The 26,695-nt window shown below is 39.0% G+C and overlaps 1 protein-coding gene across 4 annotated transcripts in view; it reads left to right on the top strand.

Annotated features, from left to right (window-relative positions):
- LOC139755990 (uncharacterized) overlaps positions 1–26,695 on the top strand; it is an 85,584-nt gene that overhangs the window by 38,542 nt on the left and 20,347 nt on the right. For 2 of the 4 annotated variants that reach the window (XM_071674904.1, XM_071674903.1), the window contains exon 2: positions 567–7,623. The exons of 1 other annotated variant lie outside the window; for it this stretch is intronic. In XM_071674904.1, coding sequence (XP_071531005.1) covers positions 1,154–5,086 — 3,933 coding nt within the window. In that variant the 5' untranslated portion in view covers positions 567–1,153 and the 3' untranslated portion in view covers positions 5,087–7,623. Of the gene's footprint in view, positions 1–566; positions 7,624–26,695 lie in introns of those variants that run through there. One more of the 4 variants, XM_071674905.1, reaches the window with a different exon arrangement.

The raw sequence follows: 26,695 nt of genomic DNA, 5'->3' as shown, positions 1-26,695 counted from the left end.
GGGAATATAAGAAAGATATTAATTTGTGGAAAGCAGAAAGGCAAATGTTATCACATTAAGAGGGTTGGGCATGTTCTTGTGGGCTCTCAGTAAAGAACTTTCACCCTGGGTCTTTTACATACTCAGATATGGAATGTAATATGCCCACCCCATATTATGCATTTTATTACTTTAGTATCTAATTCCATATTTAGACTGGAGAATTCTCCCTAGTTTTCTTTCCTGCTTCAAGCAGATTTTTAAAGCAGTGTATTGGGGGTCATTATGTGAAGAAACATTTTTTTTTATTAAAGTATGCTGATACAGCAAGAAACATGTGGAAACTAAGTTTTAGCTAATAGCATTGAATGAGATGCAAATTGCAACTTTCTTTTGAGAAATAGTAAGTTCCCATTTAAAGAAACTTTTTCATGAAACATTTTAGCGAAGCATTTACGGCTGTGTGAATATTTAGATAAGTTATATATTTAAAATTTGAAGATGGGTGCACTTACTTGGTTCCTCAGTGTACTTGGTTTTGGTAATAATGATATCACTCCTTATATGCGCCCATCACTTTCTTGCAGGTCGCACAGGTTTGAGTGGACTGTAATCTTTGGCAAGTTGTGACGACAAAATAATCGTGTGTGACCAGACTTCTGCAGTTTTAATGAACTTGTGCTTGATGAATCAACAGAACTTTTGTTGATTTTGCCAGGAATTGGCACAGTAGAACTTTTGGGTTTCCTAGAATGCTAGAATTTTTAAGAGTAATTGATGGCAGAAGTTAATACTCATAATAAGTCAAGCTGGATTACTGAATCTAACTTTTGACAGTTTTAGGATGAGTGAGTGATATGAATGCTTCAAAACAAGCTGAGAAACAAAGAAACAATCGGGAATAACAGCTGATATACTGAGATTTCAGCTTGTTAAGTGAGAGCAGAACATGAACCACCAAGTGTATTGAATGTTTCTAAAGGATTTGCCAACACAGATGACAAACTTTACTCATTATACAAGAATACAAAGACTAAAACTACAAGTCAGTATGCTTGGTACAAGATTGTGTAGTAGGTTGATGGCTTTTTGAAAGTTCAAGCTGAAATGAAAGTAAAAGTAGCTCCTATTTAGATTTGTTAACTTTTGAATCAGAGCTACAGATCCTTCAAAAATGCAGAGGGGTACAAGGATGTTGGGGGAATCCAGAATTTTTGGAGAGTCAAGGACACAAGCTACCTCAAGAATGTTTGGGGATTCAAGAATTTTTGGAGATTCAATGAGGCATGGGGACTTCAGATTGTTAGGGGATGCAAGAGTACCTGGGAACTCAAGACAGCAGGGAGGCTTGTGGATGCAAGGAATGTCCAGACTTTATCCTGAACCAGATATGCGTGGAGATTCCCGAATGTATTCAGAATCAGGAGAATCAAGAATGTTTGTGGATTCAGTGATGCCAGGGGAGTCAGAAATACTTGGAAAGCCAGGATTGTCAGAATATTTAAGGACGCTTCCAGATTCAAGAATGCAAGGGGACATGAGGCTTTACTTAGATTCTGGAATGCAAGAGGACTTACTGTATCCAGAATCAAGAATGCATGGACAAACAAGATTGAAACCAGTTGAAAATGTCTGTGACTATAATCATAGACCAGTGGCAGATGTTGGTCCTTCATCCAAAGAGTCTAGTGGACAGTCTCATTTGAGGATGAATTACCAAGATGAAATTGGACAAAAGAGAAGCGGGTATCCATCCCAAGATGGTGGTCAACACAAATCTGGGGTTTCAGATTTATCATGTGACTCAGAAATTGGCTTTGGTCCTGTTAGAAAAGGCATGGATCTTTTGCTTAATGTATCAAAAGGCTTAGATTCATCAGCAAGACCTCATGACTCCTCCAGTCATATACTTACTCCTAGTTTGACTTGGACAGGTGGGTCACAAAATATGGATGAAAGTAGGGCTTCGGGAATTCAAGGAGCCCCACAGCGAGAGAAAAGCTTAAAAGCTTTTGATTACCTCAGATCATGGAGGTTAAAGATGAATATGCCAACAGATTCATTTATGGTTGAAAGAGAGACACCAGTCATCAGTCAGCAACATAGTGATAAATCAGTTTCTTCACCTCATCCCTATTCCCAGAGTGACAACTACAAACCAAATGCAGATCCCTCGGGTAGAACATCAAGACCAGCTAATATAGCAGATTGGAATTATTCAGGCAGCACCTTTGCTGGAGGAGACACCCATGAAGAAAAATTTGAGAAGAGGTTTGGTGAGCCTAGAAGCAGTTCTCGTGCAGAGCCTCCATTACAGAGCTTTCATGGTAGAGAGTCTGGCTCACAAGGACAAAGAAGAATGAATGAACCATCTTGGAAGTGGGATAGTGAAACAACAGGTAACCAAGGATCTGCTCAAAAACGAAACTATGATGCTTCATTATTAGGACATGAAGATGATTTTTCTTTGGTACCTGGTATGCTGAAAGCTAAAAGACCAAAGCTATCACCATCTTTTGCCCAAGTAGGTAAAGGAGACAGTTCTGATAATTTCAGGGATGCACCCACCCAGTACAGAGGCCTTCCTCAAAGCAGAACACCTGTGTGTGATGAGCAGTTTGTAGAATATCAGACACAGGCCAGCAGCAATTATTTTGATTCCTCTAATGATATACCCAGAAATTGGAAAAGGTTTTCACCTTTCCCTGGGAAATATTCTCCTGATTCTGGGAGGCTGACAAGATCTTCCTTTGAAACAATTGATCCTAACAGGTCTTCAGTGCAAAGATCACATTCCTCAGAGATGAGAGGTCCTTTACAGGGAGGGAGGTCACCACTAATCTGCTCACAGCGTAATAGAGGAAGGTCTCCAGAATTGCCAATGAGAGGAAGGTCTCCTGGACCCATTGTCAGAGTAAGATCTCCAGGCCTACTTACTCGAGGAAGGGTTCCAGGTCCATCTGGAAGAGGAAGATCAAGTCCACCAGCTCGAGGAAGGTCGCCAGTTTCACCTGGAAGAGGGAGATCTCCAGGTCTCACTGGAAGAGGGAGATCCCCTGGCCCTCCTCCTCGAGGGAGGTCTCCAGGTCCATCTCCAAGAGGAAGGTCTGGAAGCCCATTGAGGAGAGGAAGAGCTTTGGGACCATCTGCAAGAGGAAGATCTCCTGGTCCATCAACTAGAGAAAGATCACCAGGCCCACCAATGAGAGGAAGATCTCCAGATCCACAAATTAGAGGAAGATCTCCAGGATCAGCAACAAGAGGAAGGTCTCCAGGTCAGCCAGGTAGAGGAAGGTCTCCAGGCCCACCTGTAAGAGGAAGGTCCCCAGGCCCATCTTTAAGAGGAAGGTCCCCTGGCCCATCTGCAAGAGGAAGGTCTCCAGGCCCATCTACAAGAGGAAGATCTCCAGGTCCACATGCTAGAGGGAGATTTCCTAGTCCTTCAGCTAGAGGAAGGTCTCCAGCTCGCACAGCTAGAGCAAGATCACCAGCTCAAGCAGCAAGAGGAAGATCTCCAGGTCCATCTTCAAGAGGAAGATCTCCAGGTCCATCTTCAAGAGGAAGATCTCCAGGTATGTCTAGAGAAAAATCTCCAGTACTGAGAGCAAGAGGAAGATCTGGTCCATCTTCAAGAGGAAAATCTCCAGGTTTATCTACAAGAGGAAGATCTCCAGGGGTGCCTGCTAGAGGAAGATCTCCAAGCTCATCAGCAAGAGGAAGATCGCCTTGTTCATCAGCAAGAGGTAAATCTCCAAGGTCTTTAGCTAGGGGAGGATCTCCTGGTACAGCTTTTAGAGGAAGATCTCCAGGTCTTTCTTCCAGAGGAAGATCTCCAGGTCTATCTTCCAGAGGAAGATCTAATGGTCCATCTACGAGATCTCCAAGACCACTTGCAAGAGGAAAATCTCCAGCATCATATACAGGAGGAAGATCATCAGGACTAGGTGCAAGAGGAAGATCACCAAGATCTGCAAGAGAAAAATCACCACAGTTTGAATCTGACAAACATTTTGGAATGGGGCGGATAGATAGATCTCCACTGTTTGAAGAAGTTTCACTTTCACCAAGATCCACCAAATTTTGGTCTCCCAGACCTAAAGCATATCAGGGCTTAAGTTCACCTCAGATGGGGAGTGGGAGGTCATTATCACCCGATACTCTTCATAGAGGTTGTTCACCTGTATCAACACAGTCCATACTACATTGTTCAGAGGATCAGAATTCTTTCTCTCATGTTAGTCATCAAACAGGCTCTCAGAGGGCTTCAAGTGATTTTAGAAGAGAAAGTCAGATACAACAGCACTCTGTACACTTGCATCAGCGTTGCTCTCCAGTTTCACCAGAAGGTTACTCAAGGCTAGAGGTACATCATGAACCAGTGAAAGAGAGACATAGCAATAGCAGGGATGTGGGAAGACTTTACTCTTCTTCTAGTGATGTTTCCCGTGGTTGTAGGAGTTTAGAGAGGGGAGACAGAACAAGAAGGATTCAGGAGGAATCAAGAAAAGGATCTGAACGCTGGGAATCTGAGGATGTTTTGAACAGCAAGAAGCAGGATGAACTTAAAACAGGCCCTAATAGAAGGAGCATGGATAAGATGTATTATCCCAAGGATGGCTGGACAGGAAGCAAAGGAAAGGACACATTTATCCCGCAGAATGGAAATAGGAAATCAACTGATATCATGGAGCATTATGATAATACAAAGCATTTAGGAATTGATAGATCAGTTGCAAATGCTGCAAGAAACATCGATATTGAAGGGACTCCAGTTAGAGAAAAAAGCAAACAAGAAGAGGATGATGAAGATTTGCGAGTTCAATTGTTGCGTCTCAGAGAACAAAAGGTCGAAGAGAAAATAAAGCAGCTGGAAGAAGAAAGTATTGAGACAGAGTTCAGGTTGTGGAAGCTAGAGAAGAACAAGACAGTGCTAAGTGATGAAACTAAACTTCGACAGGAGAAGGAGTTATGGGATAAGAAAGACCATCATCCTAGAGGTAAAAATAATTTACCACTTCCTTTGAAGCGTGGACGCTCACCTTCTCCAGGAAGACATCGTGGAAGGTCTCCAAGGAAACAAACCAATAGGAAACTTGGCAGATACTGAGAGGTGTGGGTATAATACAAGTAAGTGATGCTTGTATTTTCTTGAATTTTTTTTTATTAGAAAAGAATATTAAATTTGAATAATGCAGTGTGGGTGATATGTGTACATATATGAACATACATAGATCTTAAATATAAAAGAAGTAATCACTGGTTGGGTAATAACTTGTGGTTCTTTGAAAAGTTTCTCGAAAATGCTGCCACCAGTTCACTGTGACTTCTATCATCTCATTTCCTGACAAGATTATATATATGTGTATATATATATATATATATATATATATATATATATATATATATATATATATATATATATATATATATATAAAATGATTGATTTAAGGTAAGAACCAATCTGTTTGAAATATATGAATATACATTTGATGGTATGTTAAAAACTGTAAAGTAAGTTTGGAAGTAAATCATCATTATTGTAGTTCCTATATGTGCTTGCATTATCAAGGAAACTTTCAAGATTAATGCAGTAAAAAGGTTACTCTATTGGGAAAATGATCAGTTTGGTGAATGCTTGTGAGATGTATAGAAGAGCTTCCATAAGATATTATTTAAAGTGTGTGGTACTTGAAGATGATGCAAGAAAGCCTGTTTTTGGCATATCAAACTCATGCTGATGGACACATCTGTTGAAGAAATTCCAAATTGACACCTATACTCAAACCAGTGATTTATGTGTTTTATTATCTTGGCGTATTCCAAGAGATAAAGTGAGTTTTGACAAGTGTGCCTGCATTGCTTTCTTTGTCATCTTTGGAACGAAATACTCTCTTCAGTTTGCTCTAACCATTGGCTGCAGTTGAAGATGTATTCCATTGTGAAATTTGATGAAGAATTCAAATGCAAAAGAAGAACTATACCATAATGCAGTTCACAGAAGATAGCATCTTTATCAGGCTGAAGAAGTTACTGGGGTCCTGAAGTGTGAACCTATTTAAGGGACATTTGAAATTACAGAAGTTAGGACTTTTACCTGTCATGTGTATTGATGCACTGTGATTTTTCTGCAAATTTTCTCAGAAATATGAAAGTGAAGCCAATGGAATTTCTTCCCTCAGACTAAGTAAAATAGAACTTAGCAGTACACAGGGAGTTTCAGCCATGGTGGAATCACATTCTACGTTCATAAAAGAACTATCTGCAAAACATGAAGCATTAACAATAATTTCATGTTAGTGCTGAATTATTTTATTTTAAGCCATATTTCTAAAGTCACCATGTCCAATTCTATTATGAGAATTTCATTGTCGTGCCTGTTTTGTCAATTGTGCTCCTGAATGTTGTACATAATAGTGGATATATTAGTTATTTTGAAATTTAAAAAGATTTTGAGGTGTGTAGATTATGATTTTTTTGTTCTCATTTGAAAGTAATTTCTTTTACCGAAGCATACTTTTACAGTGGTAGGTTGTTGCCTAAGAATGTTAGGTATTCTGAAATTTAACTCAGTACAATTTTCTTTGAACCTCTGTCAGTAATAAGTGTAGCACAAAGGTAAGTTATAAGTCCTCATTACTCAAGTGTATTTATCTTCCACTCATTTTTTTTTCAATCAACATTTTTGAATGTTTCTCGATATACATTACTCAGTTTTGATGATGTTCAACTTGTGCATATTGTTATATGAGTAGTAATAGGTACAATATGATGTAAGCAAATTTTACAGCAATTTTTTCCTTATCTCATAGCTTTTTGTTAAATACAGGTGAATTAGTTATGTTTGTGATTTTGAACTAGTATAATCTAAGATACTAGCTGATAACATAATGTTGTTTTGTAGTAGTGGTATCACATCTTTAACCATTATTTAAGTACAAATTTTGATGCTTTTGATCATAATTGGTTTTATATTGAGGATTTCATTCATGTTTCTATGATGATAGAAATTCACCTTCTGTTCTTTACGTTTCACACACGTTCAATAAAAGTTAAGAGTTCTAATTAAGGTTATGGAGAATTTTCATATAAGCTTCCCAAAATGTTTAGAACATTTATTAATTTACTGTGATGTTAGAACAATAAATCTGTGCTGTATGATAGCTTATTACTAGTTTCCCAGAACAAACAAAAAGAAAAACATGCCCTATAACTATTTGAAGTGAAAATTCAACTGTGGTGTATGAATGCTGGTAGGCATTGTTGATTAGCACATTTTGTTTGAGGACTTAAACAGTCTGTATTTCAGCCTGTATGTAAATAATTAGATATTACAGCAATGAGCTTCAAAGGATTCACGAGTGTCGTTTCAAAATTGTCATCAAATCAGGTAGCTAGCTGGATTCTGATAGAAGTGTAACATTTATATTTCCTTAAATTTTCTGTTAAAAAAATTCCCTCAGTTGCTCTTCACTGCTGAATTATATGCTAAAGTAGGTTAACTGTTTTACCAGGATTTGTCAGTTAATGGATCATAAACCAGAGTGATGCTATTTGTATCTGTATTGAAGACTATGAAAATAATTTGAAATGTCCCAGCACTTGTATTGTGTTAAAGTTGAGCTTAATACACTTATACAAAAACTATTATTTTTTTTACTTGCTAAACCTTTGTAGTTCAGTTTATTATTACAGTATTTGCTTGTAATGATTGAACATGAAATTTTTACAACAGCAAATGCATCATACCATATGAACTCACACTGTTAGTGCAAGACCACAGGAATTTTTGAAACAATTAAAGAGTGAACTATATCTTGATATCAGGAATCCAGTCGCAGTACCTATCAAGATTGCAACTTAGCACACAAAGTGGAAATGGTTAAGAAACATCATTGTGGACTGTTTGGCTGAAGATTTCACCAGAAGTGCATAGTATATATCAGTAGTCATGCAAAGCGGAACCTTGGACTGTGTGATAGTTTCATAACAGGTAGGGGGACCAACTAGACACAGAGTCTTCTCATCCTGCATTTTGCATATGCAGTAAATGATATGAAATTACCCTCTCAAAGACAAACAACTCAGGTCACAACCTAGTATGTGGGTGTAGACATTTATTTATAGTAAATCACCACAGAACATTGCCTGCCTATGAGGGTGAATTCAGCAGATTTTATTTCTACAGTATACATTTGAGAGGAACTAAAGGAGCTATACATTGGCAGAATTGGTAAAGTAGAAACAAGTGGATTATAGAAATACCTCAGATGTGTACCAGACTCACAGTGAGAAGAAATATGAAAGGTTTAGGAGACAGAAATGAGTTATGGACCTCAAAAAGCCACAGTTAACTCAGCAAAGATAAGAAACATGTTAAAGAAGTGGAAGGTGGTGATTGTAAGCTGAAAACATACAGAATTCAGTAGAAAATGGACAGAGATCCATTAGTGACCCAGAAGCCAAGATATTACTCTTTGCAAAAAAGTGAATTAAGGACCTCAAGTACCTTTGGCCTGCTTAGAATGGAACAGGTAGTATTCTTGGACATGAATGATAAGATACCTGAAAAGCAGTTTCTCTTGCTGCTCAGTGTGCCTATGATTACATAATGTGACTTCTTCTAGGTGAACAGTCCCCATCTTACAATGCTGATTTTGTCATCATGCCACAGGACTGAGAATGCCTTTGACAGTATGTCCTTGCATTCTGCTCCAGAACCAGACTCTTGGAAACCTGTTTTTTAAAAGAATGCAAAACAAGTTTTGCATGTGAACTAAGTGTCTTATGGAGAGGGAGCCTAGACATGATCACAGTCCCAAATGGTTTAAGGTTGACTGACAGCCTTACTCATTTAAGGAGGAAGCCAAGAAAAAAAGAGAAAAAAGCTTCTGGCCAGAAGCACTGAAATGGCACACGGGAATTTTTGGAGTACCAAGATGTAAACTCATTTAAGGAGGAAGCCAAGAAAAAAAAGAAAAAAGCTTCTGGCCAGAAGCACTGAAATGGCACACGGGAATTTTTGGAGTACCAAGATGTAAACTGATTGATTTCTTTGAATCAAACAGTCTAGATGACCCAGGGAAACACATTTTCTTTTATCATGCCTTTTGTTGCTTTATCTTGCAAGATAAAGTTGTAGAAGCACAAGACAACAAACAAAATGCATTTTTTTTTTCACATATGACCATGGCATCATAGCTCACAAAATAGGAATAACTAGAAAAATGGGACGAGGGTTATAGAGCATCTTAACTAGTAGTAAAAGTTCCCAACAAATTGTAAATCATGCAATTTCAGATGTCTTTATGTTCAAAAGTTTTGTTCCTCAAGGAACTTGTACATATCAGAAAAACTCCTTACTGTATCATTTTATACAGATAATACCAGAATGAATATAAACATGAAAAAATTTCGCAGAAACTATATTCTTTATATATATATATATATATATATATATAAATCAAAGTTTCTGATGCTCCATTGTTCTTAGGAACTCCCCATAGGGTGGAGAAAATGGATGTGGGTGCAACAGAAAAGTCTCCAGGCTGCCTGTCTAAACACATACCTTGAATATTCTCCTAACCCTGGCCACCTTTTCAGATCCTATCCCTAATATCTCCTCCCCAGTGTCAACTCACCATTTCCATTTGATCTCGCTTATTTGTATGTTCTGTACCAGCCTATCATTGTGTATCTTCTTCATATAACTAAACCACTTCAAGTTATTCCTCAAGTATCTGTTTTATACATCCCAAATCTGTACATTTCACCATTGCATATAGGTGCCCCTTATTTTATTCTTAGGAAAGGCTAGTATAAGTGAATTTGGTATGAGTTTGTTTTTCATAATAGAAATAGGGTTTTATTCCAAGTCTGTGCCAAAGTCCCCATTTTCATGAAGAGTCTGTACAATATTAAGTTTTCATGCTTATGCTGATAGCAGTTTAATAATAAGGTAATGTAAGTTCAATAGAATTAGCTTTATGAATGAGTGTAATGTAATCACTACCACACTTTTTTTCATTAGGAGAGGTTGGCATCAAGCAAGTGTGAAGAACTACAGAGCCGTTTGCAATGTTGATGTTATTAGACTTGCAGATGTTATGTTCGCACCCAAATGCTAAGGTCCCCTCACCATCCTCTAGTGTTTTGATTACTTCTAGCTTTATTTTAAGGGTTAACATCTATTTTTTGCGACTTGTAGAAGCATTTTTACAATTTTTGTGGGTTTCATTGTACTCCTTCATACATTAATTACCTTTTGGCAACTGGCATTGGTACTCTGCACATCGATAGTCTTTTATTTTCCATAATTTATTGTGATACCCACAAGTGTACTTTCCTTTAACTTATTTTAGTATAATGCATTACCATGTTTTATTTATTCTCTTATTAATGTATTGGCCCTTAAACAGTACTCTTCTCTTCCTGGTTCATCCTCATACAGTATGTTCCAAAAAACTAAAACTTTCAGAATATGTCAATATTATACTTTATCAAAAAAAAAAAAAGTGCTCAAGTAGTTTACTTTTCTTTGTGTTGGTGTGGGAGGTTTTTTTTTCTTGGCATAATTTTATTTTGTATATATCTAATCACATTACACTGTTCAAATTTTTTTCATTTATTTCATACTGCACATATGTATTTGTCAAAAATTTTACTTTTGTACTTATACATGTTTTTCATGTATATGTACACAAGCATAACTTTATCCATTTGAATAAGTGAACAAATAACAAAATTTCAACACCATTACCGTAGAAGATGTTTTTATTTTGAAATTAGCTTAGCTAAGATAGTGAAGGTGTATATCTGGCAGCATGCCCAGATAATATTCAGTGGGTAATTGAGACAGGTAACATTTTATCCAGCTATGATACATATGGATAATCGGTGGAAGCAAACAGCTGTGATTTTAAACAGGTGGGAACCTTTGAATCACCATGTGATGATGGTTAAAGTAGATTAAGGGATAGTAATTTGATGCTTTTACCTTTTTTTTTAGTAGTTTTGAATTAATGTGTACTTTTTTATAGTGGCCAACATTTCTTGGGCAAAACTTTGCTGCAGTCGTATTCACCTTGGAGAAAGGTAAGACAGTAGGTATGAGAAAAAAGATGCAGCAAGGATTGATTTCAGATCCTCAGGTGTTCGTATACCCAAGTCTTTAGATGGGAAGGTTTTAGTAAGAGGAGAAGACATAAGTTGGAAGAGATTTCCAGTGCTTCACTTTGCAAGGAGTTGCAACACACAAGCTAAGGGAAGCACCTACTGGACATGTTCTGTAAATCCAGTTCTTAGTGGCCAGGACACATGCAGAAATATGATGAGATCGGGAACTGAATTGATACTATCTCCTCTCACACATGTAGATTTAGTGTTTGCAATTTTAATTGTTCTTAGGGAGGGGGTCTCTTTATATTTGTTTTAACTCATTTAAGATTTATGACTAATGAGTTTATGCCTGTGGCATCTTGTCATTTGTTTCCCTATGCTTCCAAAGCATCCTTCCCTTTCCTGCCACATCACCCACAGTCCATGACAGGATGCAAGCCCATCACTCTTACTCTTTATCTGACTTTTGCCATGCATACATATGAACTTGGCAATCCACTGGAATATTGTATATTTTATTTTTGGCAATCCACTGGAATATTGTATATTTTATTTTCCCATGAGTTTTGTCCTTAATCCTTTTGGTGCATATTTGCCACTATCATAGTAAATGGGTCTCCCACATTATGGACATTTAGGGAATGGAAACTTGCCCTTACAGAAATTGTAAATTACTACCACTAAATTTGTAATACAGAGCATAAGGTTGCTCTTATTGAAATTTACATAAAGTATTTAGCTTTCTTAAACACAGTGTGAAAAATAACATGGCCAAAACTAAAATTGCTTTCTTCAAAATTTAGATTGCATTCTTGGCATAATCAGGTGCATCAATGATGTATGCAGCAGGCTTGAGTTTTAATCAACCAACTTGTCAGGTATTGCCTTTCCTCATCTAGTAGTTGTTCATGTAAGATTATTCTTCTCTCTGCATTGTATACCCTCTCAAGCTGTCTGCAAAGAGGCTATGAAGTTCAGGTGCAAGTATTCCTTTGTATGATTAAGTAACTGGTGATGTCAAGAAACTGTTGACCCAAAATATTCTTGTTTATCATATATCTCCTGTATCAGGCTCAGGAACGCTGAACTGACAGAGAGAAATGGTTACTAATCAAATGATAAAACATAGACACATCAAAAACAGCCCATTTACAGTTGTAGATTAGTTCATTTGAAACATTTCCATTTGTTATTGTAGGTGGGGAGTGTCATTCATTAGAACTCGCTGAGTAGTGCAGTTATAGATGAAATGCACTTTTGTATTATGAATAGGAAGGAAACAGAGACCATATCTTACCTGTATGATGGTGAAAATGCAACAGAATCCTCAACTGCTTTGGAATGTGTGCTTGGTAAACAAAGTGTTGCGTCACATGCTGGTGGTCCCACTGGTGCCATGCCATCAACCAAAAACTCAACCTTTTTGTTATAGACAGCAAGAAGAAAGGGCAAAAGGTCTGGGATAGAACTAAAAAGAAGAGCAGTTTACTGGAGCTGAAGAAGAATTTCAGACCTTGAAAGAAGCCACAGCTCACCCAGCAATGGAAAGAAAACCTATTTATTGAATTATTGGATTTAGATAATAAAATCAGAATGTGATATGAAATACAAGAAAAAGAAGAGGAAAAAAACAAAAATGAAAGTACTAGAAGTAACTTTACTCATATGGAAAATGGAAATCAAGGACTACAAACTCCAATGGCCTACTAAAAACAGATGTATTTTTACAGAGGATTGATAGAAGATGAGTGAGATTTTAAAAAGGCAATATGAATTGATATTCAGTGAGTTAAAACCACATGAAAGCTGATGTAATGAACAGTAATCTCCTAGTATTTGCACATCGCAGATATCACCACCTCAATGTAGGATTTTGAGAGGGCCATTGTGAGCATGCCCATGCTTTCAGCCCTGAACCTAGACTCATGGAACTCGGTCTTCATAAGGAAATGCAAAACACCTTTAGCATAAACACTAAAATATTCTCTGGAGAGTAAGTCTAGATTTTGGCATCTTTCCTGAGAGTTTGAAGCTGACTTGCATTGCCCCACTTCACAAAGATGGATTGCATAGCAGTCCCATAAGCGTCAGCCAATGTCATTAACATTGCACATTATTAAAATCATTGGTGAATGCATCCTAAGAGACAGACTGACTGAGTATATGGAACTAAACAATCTACATAACCCAGGACAACATGGTTGTAGGGCAGGATGATCTTGCCTGTCTCAGATACCTGACCACAATGATAGAAATGATTAATCCGTGGAAGAAATAGAAAATGGGGATGTGATTTACATAGACTTTGCACAGCATTTGACAAATATGACCTTAGTGTCATAGCACTTAAAATGCATACGATAGGGACAACTGGAATAATTGGGAGATGGATATACAACTTTTTAACTAACAGATAACATCACTTAGTTGTAAAGCATGCCATGTGTTCCTCCTCCTCCTTATATCTGACATTCATGCAAGTACTAACCACAGTTCCTTATCATCCATTGCACATAATACAGGAGTGATTATAAAAATCATATCAGTAGAGGATGCAGAAAAGCTACAAAGGGACATTAAAGAAGTCAGTGTACCAGAACAGCCAGGCTGTACAATCCCTGTGGGCCTAGAGGCTGTGGCTTTCTCTATCTTGGTCAATCAACAACTCAGCCCAGGAACCTGGTCAATCAACAACTCAACTCAGGAACCTGATCTTATCCTTGGCTGTAGGAGTCGAAGACCTCCAAAATCTTTTGTAGTCACTCACTTTTAGGATGCCAATTTCAACACGTTGTGACAAGCAAGAACTATAAGATGATGGAGGTATTGTACTGAAGCTAGAATAGTTGTACTTTGTTGGGGCTCTCTGTCTTTGGAGCAGTGAACGTAGCCTTCATTTCCTGCTAAGGAACACTGCTTCCCCTTAAGGAATATTTGTTTTTTCTCCAGCTACATGCTTGTTTTTTCATGAATTACTGTTTTTTTGTTAATGATAGCACAGATAAGCAATGTTTCAATAACATTACTGTCAAGTAATGAAGGTAAACATTGGCTGTATTTTATCACTGCCTGTGTAACCACTTCACTCACCATATTACTCATCCATTTCATTTCATATTAGCTTACGGTTCAGTTAAGACAAACACTCACTCTGGAAAGTAGTGAGTTACATTACTTGTTGGCATTTGCTTCAGCCGATATAAACACTCGCTGTCTGGAGAGTGATACACACAATATTTACAACCAGCTAAGGAACACTGGCAAAGGTCCTGTTGTTATCCCCAAGAAATATTGTTTCCACCAAAGAAACGTTGCTCTCTCCATTGCTGTGGGGCTGATGTTTTCCTGAAGTACAGTTCTCAATTAATAACTCAAGTAAGCAATGACTCGGTACAATTTGATAAAATCATAGGTAAGCTTTGAAGATGGGTCACCTGACACACTACTCAGCACCATCTCTGGTTGATAAAACTTACATATTTTTTCTGCACTTACTATTATTATTGGAGAAAGTAATGATAAAATTATCTAGCTTTGTGGAAGATGAAAGCCGGCAAGGCAGCAGGTTTGCATGGTATTGCAGTGGAATTTATTAAAAAAGGGGGTGACTGTATTGTTGACTGGTTGGTAAGGTTATTTAATGTATGTATGACTCATGGTGAGGTGCCTGAGGATTGGCGGAATGCGTGCATAGTGCCATTGTACAAAGGCAAAGGGGATAAGAGTGAGTGCTCAAATTACAGAGATATAAGTTTGTTGAGTATTCCTGGTAAATTATATGGGAGGGTATTGATTGAGAGGGTGAAGGCATGTACAGAGCATCAGATTGGGGAAGAGCAGTGTGGTTTCAGAAGTGGTAGAGGATGTGTGGATCAGGTGTTTGCTTTGAAGAATGTATGTGAGAAATACTAAGAAAAGCAAATGGCTTTGTATGTAGCATTTATGGATCTGGAGAAGGCATATGATGGAGTTGATAGAGATGGTCTGTGGAAGGTATTAAGAATATATGGTGTGGGAGGCAAGTTGTTAGAAGCAGTGAAAAGTTTTTATCGAGGATGTAAGGCATGTGTACGTGTAGGAAGAGAGGAAAGTGATTGGTTCTCAGTGAATGTAGGTTTGTGGCAGGGGTGTGTGATGTCTCCATGGTTGTTTAATTTGTTTATGGATGGGGTTGTTAGGGAGGTGAATGCAAGAGTTTTGGAAAGAGGGGCAAAAATGAAGTCTGTTGTAGATGAGAGAGCTTGGGAAGTGAGTCAGTTGTTGTTCACTGATGATACAGCGTTGGTGGCTGATTCATGTGAGAAACTGCAGAAGCTGGTGACTGAGTTTGGTAAAGTGTGTGAAAGAAGAAAGTTAAGAGTAAATGTGAATAAGATCAAGGTTATTAGGTACAGTAGGGTTGAGGGTCAAGTCAATTGGGAGGTAAGTTTGAATGGAGAAAAACTGGAGGAAGTAAAGTGTTTTAGATATCTGAGAGTGGATCTGGCAGCAGATGGAACCATGGAAGTGGAAGTGAATCATAGGGTGGGGGAGGGGGCGAAAATCCTGGGAGCCTTGAAGAATGTGTGGAAGTCGAGAACATTATTTTGGAAAGCAAAAATGGGTATGTTTGAAGGAATAGTGGTTCCAACAATGTTGTATGGTTGCGAGGCATGGGCTATGGATAGAGTTGTGCGCAGGAGGGTGGATGTGCTGGGAATGAGATGTTTGAGGACAATGTGTGGTGTGAGGTGGTTTGATCGAGTAAGTAATGTAAGGGTAAGAGAGATGTGTGGAAATAAAAAGAGCGTGGTTGAGAGAGCAGAAGAGGGTGTTTTGAAATGGTTTGGGCACAAAGAGAGAATGAGTGAGGAAAGATTGACCAAGACGATATATGTGTCGGAGGTGGAGGGAACGAGAAGTGGGAGACCAAATTGGAGGTGGAAAGATGGAGTGAAAAAGATTTTGAGTGATCGGGGCCTGAACATGTAGGAGGGTGAAAGGCGGGCAAGGAATAGAGTGAATTGGATCAATGTGGTATACCGGGGTTGACGTGCTGTCAGTGGATTGAATCAAGGCATGTGAAGCGTCTGGGGTAAACCATGGAAAGCTGTGTGGGGCCTGGATGTGGAAAGGGAGCTGTGGTTTCGGGCATTATTGCATGACAGCTAGAGACTGAGTGTGAACGAATGAGGCCTTTGTTGTCTTTTCCTAGCGCTACCCTGCACACATGAGCGGGGGAGGGGGATGGTATTCCATGTGTGGCGAGGTGGCGATGGGAATGAGTAAAGGCAGACAGTGTGAATTGTGTGCATGGGTATATATGTATGTGTCTGTGTGTGTATATATATGTGTACATTGAGATGTATGGGTATGTATATTTGCGTGTGTGGACGTGTGTGTATATACATGTGTATGGGGGTGGGTTGGGCCATTTCTTTAGTCTGTTTCCTTGCGCTACCTCGCAAACGCGGGAGACAGCAACAAAGCAAAATAAATAAATAAATAAAATCTAGATTATGTCTATGTTTATGAATTTATTTATCTTTATTTATTGTACTTGATTGCCATTTCTCATGTCAGCGAGGTAATGCTAGGAAACAGAGGAAGAAAGACCTATCCACTCATATACACATATATATACATACATGCACACATGTTCACATACATACATACATATGCATATAACCATTTACTAGTGTTTTTATTACTTTTACTTTTCACACATTGTATGGGAGTATATGGGACAAGATGGTTCACATTATGGAAATATGCAGTACAAATACTTTTTCAAGAACATATCTCCTTTGTAACGTGGGGGAGACCCATGTATTATAGTTACACCACCAAATTTCCGGCAACTAATGGTTTAGTCTAGACAAAATTGCGTGAGGGAACTTGAAATTACCGCAGCCACCATACTAGTTTACTGGGCGGCCACAGATGGCGTTATGTGTAGGGCGCGCTTATTTACATTCTTTACACTGTACTTGGTGGTGATACCGCAATTGTGTGAGATTCTTAGCTTATTTTGCTTACATTTAACCCTAGCTATGGCTTCTAACAGATATGAGAGTGTCAGTTGTGGTGTCAAATGTAAACACCAGTCCATATCGATCCAAGATAAAGTAGAACTGTTGAAAAGATGGACTGTGGTGTTTTGGTGCGTAAGCTGTGTGACATCTACAGCACTGGTTCATCAACTGTTTATGATTTAAAGAAGCAAAGGGAGAAAATACTGAAATTTCATGCAGACAGCGATTCCAAATGCAAATGACAATTAGAAAAACTGTGAAAGATGGTAAGAGTACTGAGCACGATTGAGTGATGATGGAATGGTTTCAACAGCGTCGGAGTGATGGAGTGGATTAGTCAGGTAGCATGATAATGAACCAGGCTAAGTTGTTCCATAAAGAACTTAGATTACAACATGAGCTTGACTATAGTGAAGGATGGCTTCAAAGATTCAAGAAGCGTTATGGAAATTTCATGAATAAAGTGTGCAAAGAAAAGCAGTCTGCAAACCACGAAGGAGCTGCCGAGTATGTGGACGAATTTGCAAAATGAGCACCTCCATCCTGAGCAGGTTTATAATGCAGATGAAACTTCATTATACTGATGATGCACACCTAGGAAAACACCAACAACAGAAGACAAAGAAGACTTGACTGGATCCAAACAATCTAAGGACACACTTACCATCTTAGGGTGCTCAAACATTTAATATTTGTTTAATTTAGGTTTTTAGCAGTCCATGGTATACTTTAGACACTTGGGAGATGTATAATTAGTTGGTTAGAGGTGTGTTGATGCATTATTATTACATGACCACGGTTGGTCCGGCAAAATAGTTAATCCAGCAAGGCTTTGGAACCAAGAGTGCCGGAAAATCGGCGGTGTACCTGTATGTAGTATAGTGGACTTTGCCACCATTGTTTGTATGAACCTTCTTACCCTTGTTTAAATTCTCAGCTGATGCATGTTTCCAAATCTTATCCATAGATGTCACAAGGAACTTAACAATTCAGCCCAAAGAAATATCATGCATCATAGACATTCTTGATTGACAAGGGAACTGAAACTTATCAGAAAGTACAGATTTTGAAGTCATGATTGTAAATAGATTTTACATTTTGCTTGTAGTATTCTTTAAATTTTTTATATGATATGGTTATTTTTCACATTAATTCATTCATGTAAGTAATGTCCTGTCTGTGGGAATGATAAGTGAATATGTAAATAATGCATATGATGTATAAAGATATGTAAATATGTACGGGATATGTGAAATCATTGTTTATAGTAAAGAGAAAATGTGTAATGTGTTTAGGTTTATTTAGAATTGAAATACACCCAGAGATTACCCAGAATCATCATATGGTAACATAAGTAATGATGATCTTTGCTTACAGCTCATCACTTCAATACCCTCCCACACTAATATGGAGGAAAGTATGTTACTTTTGGTTATTTTCTTCAACAACATAAGATATAGAGATAATTTGTGTGTGGGAGAAAGAATGCACAGTAAAATGGTTAATCAGTGCTCCTAAATGTAAAGAGAATGGCACAAGTGAAAGTAGTACAAAAAGCAGAAAAAAGAGCTTTGAGCCAAAAAGTTGGGTTATTAGATCATTTGACAAGAGGTAAGAGGACTGCATCATTGAGGTGTCATTATGGTGTATGTCTATTGTTAAATAACAATGCAAGAAATGAGGTGATTGTAAGGCATGTGTTTTAGCAAGTGCTCATACCCCAAACTTCTAGAAAATTTAGGGGACACTAAGATTGTGGATTGAGTTTTTCCTCAGAGATGGGCAGCACCAGCAGCCAATCGTCATTCCAAGCTCTGTTTGGTACAGTGATGATTCTTTAGCCATACTTCTTTGTCATAGAAGATCCCATGACATTTTCTTAATCTTGCAACCATTGCAAGTTCTCAATCCCCCTCTACAGCATCTTGTGAGCCCTCACCCTAGGATGATTTTATTGAGGAGCACACATCTTTCTGACTCTTCCTCCAGTATCACAATCATCCTTAGTCATCTCAGTATCATAGATCATGTAACTCATGTATGCAGTACATCAGGCAAACTATAGTTCATTTTCCTATTAATATTCAGAAAGTTGTGAAAGTTCTGCATGTCACCAGGATGAACAGCTGTATCATTCAAGTACCCAATCCCAACCAACATGATGCCTTTAGATATACATGTTACACATTTGTTAATTTAAAGCCTTTGGAAGGATGATACTGTCATCTTTTGTTTAGAATTATAGAGCACCTGTCCCCCGATCTACATGATTTTATGCATAAAAAGAGTATGCATCACTGCATTACCACCTTGTTAACTATTATACTGGGTATAGTTTAATACCTTGTTAACTATTATACTAGGCATAGTTACATCACCTTGCCCTTAATGAACTAGCTGAAAGGGATACAAGAGGCTGGCTTTTGCACTGGATCTATGGCTACTTGGCTGACAGAAAATCATCTGTTCTGTTTCAGGGACACAGAAGTGCAGTCAGATAACTTGGCACTCTGCAGGGTGTTACTTAGCCCCACCATGTATAGTGTTCTCATTATTGCCCTTTGGCAGTCCATGTCTGTGATTACCGAACTTCATATACTCTGTTATACTGATGATATCTTGTTCAACACTTCTGCGTTTAATAATTCAATTACTGTACTTAACCTTGTATCAGATGTCTATGAAAGATTAGGGCTTGTCACCTCTGCTGACAAAACCTAAAATCCTTAACAGACCCCCCCCCCCCTCTTCTCTCTCTCTCTCTCTCTCTCTCTCTCTCTCTCTCTCTCTCTCTCTCTCTCTCTCTCTCTCTCTCTCTCTAAAAAAAAAAAAAAAAAAAAAAAAAAAGGATTTTACCAGAGAAATGTGGTTGAGTAATGGTTCACACATTGATTATGTAAAACAGTGCTGGTACCTTGGTATGATATGCCAAAATATCTGGAACTATTATAACTAGACTTAACCATCATTGAAGATGGAAGCTTAGAACTCTCAAAACTGTAACTGGTCCCAGTCCACGGTATGGAACCAGTGTGAGAGTGATTGATTATGCTGTGCCTCTGTTTGCCATAACACATGACAGAAAGCTTGAGAAACTACAGTATGAAACGGAGAGTAATGGATTATGCTGTGCCTCTGTTTGCTATAACACATGACAGAAGACTTGCAAGGCTTGAGAAACTACAGTATGAAATGGAGAGTAATTGATTATGCTGTGCCTCTGTTTGCCATAATACATGACAGAAGGCTTGGAAGGCTTGAGAAACTACAGTATGAAATGTAGAGTAATTGATTATGCTGTGCCTCTGTTTGCTATAACACATGACAGAAGGCATGGAAGGCTTGAGAAACTACAGTATGAAATGGACAGTAATTGATTATGCTGTGCCTCTGTTTGCTATAACACATGACAGAAGGCTTGGAAGGCTTGAGAAACTATAGAACTAAGCTTTGAGAATTGTGCTAGGGTGCCTGAAAATAAGAAAGATTTTAAACATAAGGAAAGAGCTTGGTCTTCCTAATGTCAGAGATATAACAGCTGAATTCAGTCTTATTGGGATCTGAATGCTTAGACAAACACATTCCAGTCCATGCAAAGAAATCATCTGTACCTTTGTAGATGCCAGACATCCATCCAGTTGGATTATTACAATTGTTACTGGGCTCTGAAAGTATAGTATTGATGAACTTTGCCATGGAGACAACTATTTTACTTCCCAGCACCATAGGAAATTAACCACTATGATATCACTGTACCCACTTTTCCCTCATGGCAGATCACAGCTGGGTTAGTATTAAGAGTCAATAAGAGTGCCAGTTATTGCAGTGATACCATTATTACTGAACCTAATCTCCCACATATTATATATACAGATGGGTTTTTATAACAAACCACTGGTATGGCTGGTAAAGGTACTGTTGTAATACATACTCATGATTTTTATGAAGACGTGGGACTCAGGGTCAATAACTGGGCATCCACACTCTACATGGAACTATTTGTTATTTTTAGGCACCTTATGTTTGTTCAGAATTCTAAGATAGAGGACAGGTGATTCTCTTTTCTCACCAACTGCATCAAATTCTCTTCAGTGTGGTTGTAATATGCTTGTCCATTGATGGATTTAGAGTCCAGGCTCTGAATTTTTTCTTCACATATTGGGCTCAGAATGCTTGGTAAAGCTAATAGGTTAGCAAAAACTTCTGCCTGTGAGTAGCCAAAAAGAATTATTCAGAAGGAACAAAATCTTTTTGACTCAAGGTTGAGTGAAATCAGCACAGTCAGACCCATCTACCATCATGTCATGTAAGAGAACCATTATATAAGGTTCCACTAGAGGCTCTGTAGATGCCATGATGTTGCATTTGTCCATATCAGGCTGAGCTATAGATATTCATGGGAGTTTGCTCCTTCTGTAGATAATAAACAAACCACACATGAAATTTAACAGCCAAGCTACACCCACACTCTGCAACATTATTTAACTGTTGTGAAATTAGTGAGGTCAGAGATGATTTGAACCAAACATTACAAAATATGTGTAAACACCTCATCCATAACAAAGTCCTTCCTCAGATACTTGAAAAATATCCTAGCTTTGCTTTTTCTTGTAAATAATTCACTTTTTTATATCTGAATCCAAAAGCTAGTCAGTGTTCAGTGCTTGTAAACATTTCACCTACTATGTAAACTGCAGATTAATTCATTCATTGTGGCCCAGTTTTGTTTACATTTTTCTCATATAACCTAAAATGTAATTCAGTCATTGAAGCCCAGTCCCTGAACCTTTAGTGCATAAGGTATTCTCTTTTGCAACACCACACACAGAAGGGAAAGTGAGTGAAGGGATGAGGAGGTAAAGTTGTTGGTGAAAGAGTAGTATATTATCGTACTGATATCCTTGTCTTCTCTCAATCAGTTTGTAGTTTCTGGCCATGATATCTTGCATGGCCTTCTCGTTCTTTCAATATGTTGTCATAATGGTGTTCCGGTAGTAAATTTTATTACTGTCACATTAAGGTTGTCTCTTTGCCATGAGATATTGCCCTAGCATGTTTGTTCACAGTGGTATCAAATTCAGTATTTGAATATCCTTTGTTGATTAATATTTTCTGGACATGCCAAAGTTCTTGGTGTAGAAGTTGCCAGGTTGAGCACACCTTAATAGCTCTCCTCATGTATGCACGAATGACACTCTTCTTGTAATTTTGAGCACATTCTTTTATTCCATTCATACATTTACCTTGGTTAGTGGGCTTTCTGTAAACGTCAGTGATGAAAGATCCTGTTGTGGCACTCACCATTACATCCAAGAAAGGAATTTTACCATTATTTTTCATCTCTACTGTAAATCTTAATCCTGAAGTTTCTTGGAATTGGTTACGGTGGTTTCCAGTGAGTTTGAGTTATCAACACAAATGAAAATGTCGTCTATATATCTGCAATGAATCTGGAGTGTCAAGCTCTCAGGTTGTAGTGATGTAGTTTCGACATAGGACATAAATACCTGTGCAAAGAGAACTCCCAGAGGAGACCCCATTGTTATTCCATCCACCTGCTTATAAAGCATGCTTTACTGACATCTGAGAAGTGCTTCCATGGTGCAGGCATGAAATATTTCTCTTGTTATATTTCTGGGCATCTTCAGGGGAGGAAAGACATGGTGCTGGTAAACATATTCCAGGATTATGTCTATTGTCCTCTCGAGTGGTACATTTGTGAAGAGAGACTCCACATCTAGGGAAGCTGTGAATCCATTTGGTTCTTTATTCTTAAGGATAAGTATGGGCAATTGTTGTTTGAGCTCCCACTTATCGGTAAAATGATACTGAGAAAATTAGAGAACTTAAGAAGATTAATAACTCTTAATATGCCATCATATTCAAATATGGAAAGAGGGGCAAGTATGAAGTCTGTTGGGGGTGAGAGAGCTTGGGAAGTGAGTCAGTTGCTGTTCGCTGATGATACAGCGCTGGTGGTTGATTCATGTGAGAAACTGCAGAAGCTGGTGACTGAGTTTGGTAAAGTGTGTGAAAGAAGAAAGTTAAGAGTAAATGTGAATAAGAGCAAGGTTATTAGGTACAGTAGGGTTGAGGGTCAAGTCAATTGGGAGGTGAGTTTGAATGGAGAAAAACTGGAGGAAGTGAAGTGTTTTAGATATCTGGGAGTGGATCTGGCAGCGGATGGAACCATGGAAGCGGAAGTGGATCATAGGGTGGGGGAGGGGGCGAAAATTCTGGGAGCCTTGAAGAATGTGTGGAAGTCGAGAACATTATCTCGGAAAGCAAAAATGGGTATGTTTGAAGGAATAGTGGTTCCAACAATGTTGTATGGTTGCGAGGCGTGGGCTATGGATAGAGTTGTGCGCAGGAGGATGGATGTGCTGGAAATGAGATGTTTAAGGACAATGTGTGGTGTGAGGTGGTTTGATCGAGTAAGTAATGTGAGGGTAAGAGAGATGTGTGGAAATAAAAAGAGCGTAGTTGAGAGAGCAGAAGAGGGTGTTTTGAAATGGTTTGGGTACATGGAGAGAATGAGTGAGGAAAGATTGACCAAGAGGATATATGTGTTGGAGGTGGAGGGAATGAAGAGAAGTGGGAGACCAAATTGGAGGTGGAAAGATGGAGTGAAAAAGATTTTGTGTGATCGGGGCCTGATCATGCAGGAGGGTGAAAGGAGGGCAAGGAATAGAGTGAATTGGATCGATGTGGTATACTGGGGTTGACGTGCTGTCAGTGGATTGAATCAGGGCATGTGAAGCGTCTGGGGTAAACCATGGAAAGTTGTGTGGGGCCTGGATGTGGAAAGGGAGCTGTGGTTTCAGGCATTATTGCGTGGCAGCTAGAGACTGAGTGTGAACGAATGAGGCCTTTGTTGTCTTTTCCTAGTGCTACCTCGCACACATGAGGGGGGAGGGGGATGTTATTCCATGTGTGGTGAGGTGGCGATGGGAGTGAATAGGGGCAGACAGTGTGAATTGTGTGCATGGGTATATATGTATGTGTCTGTGTATGTATATATATGTGTACATTGAGATGTATAGGTATGTATATTTGCGTGTGTGGACGTGTGTGTGTATACATTGTGCATGGGGGTGGGTTGGGCCATTTCTTTCGTCTGTTTCCTTGCGCTACCTCGCAAACGCGGGAGACAGCGACATAGCAAAATAAATATAAAAATATGATATATATATATATATATATATATATATATATATATATATATATATATATATATATATATATATAGTGAAAGAGAAGAGAGAGGCATTTGGACGATTTTTGCAGGGAAAAAATGCAATTGAGTGGGAGATGTATGAAAGAAAGAGGCAGGAGGTCAAGAGAAAGGTGCATGAGGTGAAAAAGAGGGCAAATGAGAGTTGGGGTGAGAGAGTATCATTAAATTTTAGGGAGAATAAAAAGAGGTTCTGGAAGGAGGTAAATAAAGTGTGTAAGACAAGGGAGCAAATAGGAACTTCAGTGAAGGGGGCTAATTGGGAGGTGATAACAAGAAGTGGTGATGTGAGAAGGAGATGGAGTGAGTATTTTGAAGGTTTGTTGAATGTGTTTGATGATAGAGTGGCAGATATAGGGTGTTTTGGTCGAGGTGGTGTGCAAAGTGAGAGGGTTAGGGAAAATGATTTGGTAAACAGAGAAGAGGTAGTAAAAGCTTTGCGGAAGATTAAAGCCGGTAAGGCAGCAGGTTTGGATGGTATTGCAGTGGAATTTATTAAAAAGGGGGTGACTGTATTGTTGACTGGTTGGTAAGGTTATTTAATGTATATATGATTCATGGTGAGGTGCCTGAGGATTGGCAGAATGCTTGCATAGTGCCATTGTACAAAGGCAAAGGGGATAAGAGTGAGTGCTCAAATTACAGAGGTATAAGTTTGTTGAGTATTCCTGGTAGATTATATGAGAGGGTATTGATTGAGAGGGTGAAGGCATGTACAGAGCATCCGATTGGGGAGGAGCAGTGTGGTTTCAGAAGTGGTAGAGGATGTTTGGATCAGGTGTTTGCTTTGAAGAATGTATGTGAGAAATACTTAGAAAAGCAAATGGATTTGTATGTAGCATTTATGGATCTGGAGAAGGCATATGATAGAGTTGATAGAGATGCTCTGTGGAAGGTACTAAGAATATATGGTGTGGGAGGCAAGTTGTTAGAAGCAGTGAAAAGTTTTTATCGAGGATGTAAGGCATGTGTACGTGTAGGAAGATAGGAAAGTGATTGGTTCTCAGTGAATGTAGGTTTGCGGCAGGGGTGTGTGATGTCTCCATGGTTATTTGATTTGTTTATGGATGGGGTTGTTAGGGAGGTGAATGCAAGAGTTTTGGAGAGAGGGGCAAGTATGCAGTTTGTTGTGGATGAGAGAGCTTGGGAAGTGTCACTTGTTGTTCACTGATGATATATTGCTGGTTGCTGATTCATGTGAGAAACTGCAGAAGCTGGTGACTGAGTTTGGTAAAGTGTGTGAAAGAAGAAAGTTAAGAGTAAATGTGAATAAGAGCAAGGTTATTAGGTACAGTAGGGTTGAGGGTCAAGTCAATTGGGAGGTAAGTTTGAATGGAGAAAAACTGGAGGAAGTAAAGTGTTTTAGATATCTGGGAGTGGATCTGGCAGCGGATGGAACCATGGAAGCGGAAGTAAATCATAGGGTGGGGGAGGGGGCGAAAATCCTTGGAGCCTTGAAGAATGTGTGGAAGTCGAGAACATTATCTCAGAAAGCAAAAATGGCTATGTTTGAAGGAATAGTGGTTCCAACAATGTTGTATGGTTGTGAGTCGTGGGCTATGGATAGAGTTGTGCGGAGGAGGGTGGATGTGCTGGAAATGAGATGTTTGAGGACAATATGTGGTGTGAGGTGGTTTGATCGAGTAAGTAATGTAAGGGTAAGAGAGATGTGTGGAAATAAAAAGAGCGTGGTTGAGAGAGCAGAAGAGGGTGTTTTGAAATGATTTGGGCACATGGAGAGAATGAGTGAGGAAAGATTGACCAAGAGGATATATGTGTCGGAGGTGGAGGGAACGAGGAGAAGTGGGAGACCAAATTGGAGGTGGAAAGATGGAGTGAAAAAGATTTTGAGTGATCGGGGCCTGAACATGCAGGAGGGTGAAAGGCGGGCAAGGAATAGAGTGAATTGGATCGATGTGGTATACCGGGGTCGACGTGCTGTCAATGGATGGAATCGGCATGTGAAACGTCTGGGGTAAGCCATGGAAAGTTGTGTGGGGCCTGGATGTGGAAAGGGAGCTGTGGTTTCGGGCATTATTGCATGACAGCTGGAGACTGAGTGTGAGCGAATGGGGCCTTTGTTGTCTTTTCCTGGCGCTGCCTCGTGCACATGAGGGGGGAGGGGGATGTTATTCCATGTGTGGCGGGGTGGTGATGGGGGTGAGTAGGGGCAGACAGTGTGAATTGTGTGCATGTGTGTATATGTGTGTGTCTGTGTGTGTATATATTTGTGTACGTTGGGATGTGTGGGTGTGTATGTTTGCGTGTGTGGACATGTGTGTGTGTGTGCACGTGTGTGGGGGTGGGTTGGGCCATTTCTTTCGTCTGTTTCCTTGTGCTACCTCGCAGGCGC

Source organism: Panulirus ornatus, chromosome 20 (assembly GCF_036320965.1).
Source record: "Panulirus ornatus isolate Po-2019 chromosome 20, ASM3632096v1, whole genome shotgun sequence".
Taxonomy (NCBI): domain Eukaryota; kingdom Metazoa; phylum Arthropoda; class Malacostraca; order Decapoda; family Palinuridae; genus Panulirus; species Panulirus ornatus.
The sequence above is the reverse complement of the archived record's forward strand: the minus strand, read 5'-3'. Positions and strand labels throughout refer to the sequence as shown.